The sequence below is a fragment of the Mastigoproctus giganteus genome, chromosome 3 (genome assembly GCF_048544385.1).
Source record: "Mastigoproctus giganteus isolate SK-2022 chromosome 3, ASM4854438v1, whole genome shotgun sequence".
Lineage (NCBI taxonomy): Eukaryota > Metazoa > Arthropoda > Arachnida > Uropygi > Thelyphonidae > Mastigoproctus > Mastigoproctus giganteus.
The window spans coordinates 241,583,826-241,592,889 of NC_143577.1; the positions used below are offsets into that span (position 1 = coordinate 241,583,826).

The 9,064-nt window shown below is 35.4% G+C and overlaps 1 protein-coding gene across 1 annotated transcript in view; it reads right to left on the bottom strand.

The window, feature by feature from the left end:
* LOC150088959 (putative leucine--tRNA ligase, mitochondrial) overlaps nucleotides 1-8,538 on the bottom strand; it is a 75,441-nt gene extending 66,903 nt beyond the window's left edge. The window contains exons 1-3 of the mRNA XM_090370968.1: nucleotides 8,414-8,538; nucleotides 5,980-6,136; nucleotides 2,547-2,627 (exon numbers count right to left, since the gene is read on the bottom strand). Coding sequence (XP_090227094.1) covers nucleotides 2,547-2,627; nucleotides 5,980-6,096 — 198 coding nt within the window. The 5' untranslated portion in view covers nucleotides 6,097-6,136; nucleotides 8,414-8,538. The remainder of the gene's footprint in view (nucleotides 1-2,546; nucleotides 2,628-5,979; nucleotides 6,137-8,413) is intronic.
* Nucleotides 8,539-9,064: the final 526 nt, after the last annotated feature.

Consider the following 9,064-nt stretch of genomic DNA (forward strand, 5'->3'; position numbering starts at 1 on the left):
ACACCGTCATCTTTTCTGATGAATCGAAATTCAACCTGCATTGCTCGCATGGGAAGCGAGATGTCAGAAGACGAAAAACTGAAGCATACCGTTCTGATTGCATAACACCGACTGTAAAGTTCCCCACTGGTCAGATGGTCTGGGGATGCATAACAAGCAAAGGGGTGGGACAAATTAAGTTTATTAATGGAACAGTGAATGCAGAAACCTACACTGCTATCTTGGAGGACTGCCTGAAACAGATTATTAGGAACCACCACACAAATGTCCAAAACTGCATTTTTCAACAGGATTCAAGCACATTGCCACACAGCAAAATTGGTAAGTTTTATACTATTTAGATTTAATGATGAGTTTGTTTTCTTGTCTCACAAAGCTTAAAACAGACTCTACAACAATGTTTTTTCCTCCCTTAAGGTGCAGTCATACCTCAGAAATACTGTCATTACAGTGTTGGACTGGCCCGGCAACAGTCCAGATTTGAACCCTATTAAAAATTGCTGGTGCATTATGTTGTCTAAAATTGCTCAGAAGAAGCCAACAAGTAAGATTCAGCTGCAGGAGAGCATTGTAAGGGTGTGGTACCACGAAATTGGGCAACCGTATTCCAGAAGTTGATTAACTCTATGCCAGATCGTTTCAAGGCTAATTGCAGCTTGAGGAGGAACAACAAAATACTGAGGACTTATTTTGCTAATTTACAGTACATAATACTTTATGTTAACTTGTCATTTCAGTTTGTACATGTAAATGCAATAAAATGTATGTTTGGTTGTCATGATTTCCATTTGCATGATTTCTCATATTTCCATTAATTACGCATTTCACCCTTTGGGAAGATATTTATAGCAATTAGGTATATCAGGTGGAGTCTTTTATTGGATTTCATTCAGAGAGATATATATCCCATCTAAAAAATGCATTTCAAACATTTCTGCAACCCACAATGCAGCATAAAACACATTATTTGCAAAATTCACAAGTGATGCAGTTTTTTTGTCTGCCACTGTATACCCTTCTCCTTTACAGAGGGCACTGAAGTGGGAAAGGTTAATGAAGATGGTGACTGTTTAGAAAATCAAGCACCGTGCAGTCACTGCAAGTAACTTCATTAAATTGAATGTCAGTGAATTTGTTACATGTCTTCATGAATGTCTCCATTAATGAAGACATGCTGCAATCATTAGGGGAATCTTATCCTTCATATGTTATGGTTACTGTCTCATCCATGCTCCAGAATTTCAGCATGGATGAGATTCCATGTGTTAAAAATGCACTCTGCAGTCAGAGGTCTGTTACCATGTCGACAGCTGCAAATATAGATGTTATTCACAACTTGATCATGAAAGACTGCAGAATAACATTGAAGCACATTGAGACAACATTCAACATCTCCTATGAGCAAGCTATACTGTGGTGAATGTTTTAAGAACAAAGGTTTCTTTGAGGTGGGTTTCTAAAGCACTGAATGCAAATCAGAAGCAGGAAAGAGTGAAGTGTAGTGTTTTTATGAGATTGTGCAACATTTTGAAGCTAATGTAGCTCAATTTTAGGGGTAGTATGCCACAATGACACAATCTGGGTGCACCACTTTGAAACAAAAGAACAGCTGAAACAATGGAGCACCTCTCTTCTCCTATTCCTAAAAAGTTGAGTGTAGTAGTTTGCTAGGAAAAGTCATGCCATTGTCTTCTGAGATACAGGAGTGATCATAGTTGATTTCCTGTAATGGGGTGCCACTATCAATGCCAAGTATTATTCTAACCTAGTGAGACACTTCTGTAAGAAATTTAAGCTCAAGAGGCATGGGAAATTGGCAAAGGAATCATCTTGCATCAAGACAATGCATCAGTCTATACGGTGTTTGTGACTCAAGTAACTGTGTGACTGTGGGTCTGAGCTGTTACAGTATCCACCATACTTACCAGATTTGGATCCATCAGACAATTTTCTATTTCCAAATCTCAAAAGGATCTTAACTAATTTTACAGCAACAATGCTGTGATAGATGCAGTCAACAACTGGTTTGAGTTGAAATCTGAATTTTATTTCAGCAGGTTACAAAAGCTAGTGGATCATGCCAGAGTATATTGACTTAAGGAGAGACTATGTTGAAAAATAAATGGGTTTTCACAACTTTCCAGCATTCCTTGAAAGTATTGAACGGCTGGAAACTTTTCAACTGCCCCACATATACATAAACATGTAACTTTGTAAAAGAATAAGAGAAGTTTGCCTGAATATTATACATAAAACACTTCTGTATGATAGTCTCCAGAAATTAAAACAAAAACAATTAAAAAATCAGAAATCTTACATTACAGTAAGAAATAATTAAAAATAATTAAAAATCAAATTAACACAATTAAAAACCAATTTAACGCAACTAAAAATTAAGTAAAAAATTAATTTAATATTAACTTTCTGAGTCAAAAGAAGTCTAATCATCCTAAAACTGGACTGTTTTAGGATGATTACATTATTCCTTTATACAGAAAATTTAAAATATTTTTAACAATAAAAAAGGAAACACTCTTAAAATTTACCTTCCCTTCTACTTCAGGATGAATTTTGTCATTCCAAAAGGTTTCTATGCTTTTTAGTATTTTGGTAGTCAGGTGATGATCCTGTAAAAAAAATATAAATTGTCAATTAAATTTATAATAGCAATTTATATGAAGGCATGAATTAAAACAAGAAAATATGTTTTAAAAAGAAAGGCGGTTTTTTTTTTTTTTTTTTTTCAATTAGGATAGAATGATGATGTGCTTCTGGTTCTTTCACCTGATTTTTGGCATTTGTTTTTCGTGTAATTCTTCTCTACATCCTCCAAAGAACACCAACCGAATTTGGTTGCACTTCCTCTTCTTCTTCCCTCTCAGATGAATTTACTTTATAATTGAAATATTTCAGATGAGAACACATTAACTCAACAGTTTCAAAACTTTATGTAATGGTGTCCCCTCCTTAGAGGGTACCATATTACATAAAGCTTTGAAATGAGGACAGGCTCAGACAGCTTTTTTTTTTTTTTTTTTTTTTTGGTAGTTGTTGGCGCATAGGCTTCTGTGGCCATAATGCACCTCCCAAGGTTTTTGCAGTACTTTGATCCAAGCCCGAGGCGGGAATCGAACCCGCGACCTTTGGGTTGCCAGGCAGGCACTTTACCCACCTGGCTAGCCCGGTCGGCGCTCAGACAGCTGTAAATAGGAATACTTTATTGGGAGCTACCTAGTATGTATATATATATTTTTTTTTTTTTTTACTATGGTGGAACCATTAGCTGGGAATTCTAAAAATGTTCCTTAATAACATAGTGATAACTTCTTTTTCATAAGGGTAAATTTTAATATGACAGTGGCTGCACCCCCTATTTTAACAAATGGTTTTCTACTATTTATTTAAAAAATTATACAATCACCATACATTATACTATATTCTAAAGCATCTGCTTCCATGTGAATAACTTAAAAAAATAACAAGGCTAGGAATTGTCATGGATCATAGATTGGTTGGGTTCTTATTTGGTGTTTATTGGTACAATGGCAGCTAAGGCCATAATGTCTTAGATTTAGACAACTTCCTAACTTCTCTAAGTTCTGTTACACATGAGGAGTTATTTAGGGAGTGAAATGCTGGAAGTTTTGAAGCAAAAGGATTTTGTAATAACTGAGAGTAAAGTGGAGGAGAAACTGTTGAAGTTAAACATAAAAAAAGCACCTGGGGTTGATGGGATCTATCCAGTTATATTAAAGGAGGCAGCAAATGAAGCAACCAAACTGTTAACCATAATTATGGCAGCATTCTTGGATTCAGGGAAGCCCCCACAAACTGGAGATGTGAAAATGTATTCCCTATTCACAAAGGGGGTTCAAAGGGTAACACAAGTAATTATAGACCTGTTAGTTTAACTTCTGTTTCAGGGAAATTTATGGAGTCACTGGTTAAAGAAGCATTGCAGGATCATCTAGACATGACTGCAGTTATACTATACACAGCATGGGTGTGTTAAGTGGAAGTCTTGAGTGACCAATTTGATTGGATACTATGTGGTCACAAAGGAACTGGATGCAAAAATAATTTTGATATCATATACTTGGATTTCAGGAAAGTTTTTGATACTGTTGCACATGAGAGACTGCTGTACAAATTGGAGAGAGTGTGGAATTAATGTTGTTATTAATGGGTGACTCCACTAATGTTATTAGTGGAGTCACCCAGGTTTCAGTGTTGGGCTCATTGTTGTTTTCTATATTTATCAATGATATTGATGAAGATATATTAGGCTTAATGAGTACTGCAAGTTTACAGATGATAAGAAAGTTGGCAAGGTTGTTAATGACAATATGCTGCTGCAACAGGACCTAGAAAGTTGGGCAGATAGGCTGAGAGGTGACAACTGAAGTTTAACTTTAACAAATACAAAGTACTGCATATGGGTAGCAGTAACCTCAGAGTAACATACCAACTGTGCAGTACTACACTCAGGGTAAGGCGCCTCCGTAGCCAGGTGGGAAGGAGCAGCAGTGCATAGCACACGCTTCTTGATTAGACCAGGGTTCGAGCCCGTCACCACCAAATACGGAGGATGCGGAAAGGTCAGGGAATGACCACCACATATCCCAGGAGTAATATGGCCTTAGTTGCTAATGCTCCTAAAAAAAAAAAAACACTCAGGGTAGGAGAGAATGAAAAGGACCTGGGGTAATTGTGCAGTCAGATATGAAGTTTTCTGAGCACTGCAGACAGGCTGCAAGAGTAGCTCATGGTGTCTTGTCAATGATATACAGGAAATTTGATAGCAGGGATAAGGTGATTGCCCCCTTGTATAAGGCAATGGTCAGGACACACCTTGAGTACTGCATACAGGTCTGGAGGCCTCATTTTAGGAAAGATGTAGAGCTGCTGGAACGAGTACAGAGAAAGGCAACAAGATTAATGAGTGGAACAAAGGGTTGCTGTTACCAAGAAAGGCTTAAGTTCTGCAAATTGCAGAATCTGGAGACCAGGCACCTGCTAGGTGATCTGTTTGAATTGTTAAAGCAAGATCAATGCTGATGGGATTCTTCCTCTTACTCAGATTCTGCACCTAAGGGGGGCATAAATTTAAACTGAGGAAAGACTTTTGTAGAATAGATGTGCAGAAATTTGCCTTTAGCCAGTGGGTGGTTGATTGCTGGAACAAACTTCCATCTGTCTTTGTGAAAGTTGACAGCTTAAATAAATTGAAGGCTGAACTAGACAAACTTTTGGAGTGAATGGATGGGTGAAATGGGAAGGGGTTTTTTTATTTGGCTGATGCTATATAAGCTTGCTTTCTTGCATCATATGCTAATGCTAAGCACAAATTATTATTATTATTATTATTAGTCATATGGTGCAAGAAAGCCTGAGGCTTATGCTGCACCGGCCAAAAAAAATTTTTTTAGAGAGAGAGAACAAGAGTCAGAAGTAGAAGGGAATCACCAAGAAAGAGAAGAATGATGATATCCAGCTCAGGACCCTGGGTGTGCCAAGCCCATACTCAGCAGATGTGAGCCCCTGGGGGTGTTCAGCATTGTGTCAAGATTGAACCTCATCTGGTTGATTTTAACAGTCAAAAAATGCTTCAAACAACTATTTGTTGTTGGGCTTTTAGCACATCAGCAATATAGGCCATATTTACCACTGTATATTATGCCAAATATGTTTTGGGAAATTTTCCATGTTTTGCAGGCTTAAAAACCCAAAAATAATTCATGGTGAAAACTCTATTGGAGTTGTTCACTACTCTAACCTAATAGTAGTCAGCTGAGCCTCTGTCTGATCTTTGGAGAGTAAGAAATTGCTGGATGTGATGTTTCTTACGTCATCTTCACTGTCAAGTCACCTACATTTGAAAGCTGTGGAACCATTATTTGTTATCAGTTAAGTTATAGCTGGATATTATTTTATGAGCTGCAACAAGACTGATTTTAAGCATTAGAAAATAATACTTACCCATACTCCCGTTGCACTAAATATCTGCCTGCAGTGATCACATATTTGTGTTGACTTCAAAACATGCAAGCTATGATATTCCAATGCTCTCTTCAATAATATACTAGTCAGCACCATTTTTAGGAGGCGTAATTAATCTTCTATTACAAAAACATTCCTGTAAGTATAATGAAACAGAATTTTAGATGTCTTCTAGTCACTAATACTGGATTTTGAATGTACAATTTAAATTTAAACTGCATTTGGAAAATTAAAAATATATCATTTCTTAGTAAGACATTGTAACTCTAAACTTCTCCAAATCATTAGACATCTCACTTTTATATGGAATATTCATTTATCAACAAAAGCCATAAGAACACAGTTAAGCAATGAATTTATGAATGGCTTGTAAGAAAACTTAAACTTGATTTTATTTCCATGTAAATTACAGTAATCCCTTGCTAGCCAAAATTCCCAAAAAGCACCATGGTTGAAGCCACTAAGTACGATAGGAAAGAACTAGGCAGTTAAGGGAAAAATAATAAATATGCCAACGAAATATATGAAAAAACACAGTAAACTTCATTTTACATTTATAAAACATAAAAAAAAAATGACAGGTGCAAATCTGTAAAAAAACATAAAAATTGAGAGTCAGTTCATGGGCAACACTATATATATAGCACTGACTATTGTATCATTAAAAAGACATACTGTAGTGGTTCACATACTGTGCATTCTGGCTTTTTGTTTTGTTGTAACGTTTTTCAAGTCTGCCATGAGATTACGAAAAACTCAACTGAGTTCAAGAAGTACAAAATAAGTTCACTTATTTTGTACACTACCCAACAGATCCACTGCACATGATCTAAATGAGGTGGGACTAATAATTGTTGTGTTTCTTTGTTTAAGGACACTACTGAACCACATATGGAAAAAAACATGCAGATTATAAGATTTTAGAATGCAAATATAAATTTGCATCATCTCAAACCCCATTGTTTAGGATGGATTATGAAATATGTAATATATTTCAAGTTTTGAAATTGCAAATTATTTTAAGATGCAATATTTGAAAAGTAGGTTTCCATGTAATGGCCTGATTGAGAGGTTTAAGAAATTAAGAAAACTAAATAACACATCTTTTCTCTCTTTCTAAGGCATCCACACACAAACACAAAGTGACAGTTAGCCTAAAATTAAGAAAGAATAACTGCAGACTAAATGAAAGTAAATTTTCTGGAATTTCTGTAAATTTAAACAGTAACTGGATAAATACTTAAAAATAATAAAACATATTCATAAAAAATATGTGTTACAATTAGCAGTATTTGTATATATATAATTTTAACTATTGCACATCAGGTTTCTGGGAGCATCGGCAAGAGGAGTCTGTCAGCAGCATGGTCTATTGGTGGGTATCAGTAAGATGCCTGAAATAGCACCTTAATGTATAATAGTTTAGGCAAACTGCTTAATGAACTATATTATTAATTTCACATGGTATATGAGCAGTATTAAATATAGCAATAACCTTAATGGAAAACAACCATGGCCTTTGCCAGCTAGGGGCTCACATCTGGTGAGTATGGGCTTGGCACACCCAGGGTCCTAAGCTGGATATCATCATTCTTCTCTTTCTTAGTGATTCTCTTCTCTCTCTCTCTCTCTCTCTTAGGATAACTTGGGAATTTTTTTATTTTTTGGCTGGTGCAGCATAAGCCTCAGGCTTCCTTGCACCATATAGCTAATAATAATAATAATAATTATATTACATCAATGTTTGTGAAGTGAATTGGTTTAACAATTTTAACAGTCACAATCAAGGCATTTTTTTTTTTTTTTTTGCTGAAGGTGTTCCAGAAGTTAACAAAAAATAAAAAATCATATATTTAAAACAAATAAAAATTATTTTAAAATAAAAATTACTTATTATTACTAATGCTGTTGGGGTGTTGTACATCAGTGGAAAGTAAACTAGCTTGACTTTGTGACTCATCTATTGAAGCATTCACAAATCACATCACTTAATTAATAATTAAAACACTTAATAAAACCATGGCTTATTCAGGGCTATCATGCAACCACAGACAAACACTTAAAAAAAGAATCGTAATTTTTTCCAATTTACTATCGTTGGTAATTCTCCAGAACACGGTGTACCCTCCAAAATAACAGCGAGGAGAAGAGGAAGATGGGTGTGATTGACACACCTAACCCATTATGGTTAGTGATGTTTATGCCACACTTCTTTTAAAATTGGGAACTCGTTTTCCTATTTTTCCTATTCGAAAATTTGGGGAATTTGACACCACGATTTTTTAAATGTTTCGTGAGAACCCCTATCTCTTCCCCCCCCTTCGTAGGAGGGCTTCCTACGTGTTCAGGAAGTTTATATTTCACAAAAAAAAAAAAAAAAAATCTTGGCTAGAGTACTGAAAACTATAATTACCAGTAATTAGACTAGTGTTTCGCTAGAGCTTAATCCAATCAACCGAAAGAAACGTTCGCTTATAGTCATTTTGTTTACTTAAGCAGATGAATACAAACTACTCTTTCCTCGAAAAACTATCGTAGTGTTATAACCCATTTAGGTTTCCCATATATATTTTTTTTTTTTTTTGAGAATAGTATACAAATTTTTCAACTAAATAATACCATCGAACTCAGCTTTAAAATACAGTTCCTATTACCAACATATACTATGATAATTCACACACTGTAACAGCACATTCTGTGAGCACATTGTCGCAGAATAAACATCAAATATAGATTGCGCCCTCTGCCGAAACGATATACATTTTTTTGTAAAACTCTTACAAGATAAATATTTTGAAGTCCACCAATACTGTCGTACTACATAGGCTTAACAACTTCACAGATTAGTTATAATCTGTATTATTATTATTATTATTATTATTATTATTATTATTATTGCTCTTATATTATTTCTCCCTGACTGGGGGTTCCACCTCGTGACTGGTTTTGTTACCAAGTACACAGGGTGGTTGTTGTTATGTCTGGTGTCACTGTTGGTCGAGGAACTTTCTGACTTTCCTACAGGTATTCAGGATTGCAACTTTCTGGAGTTCCTTGTAGGAGT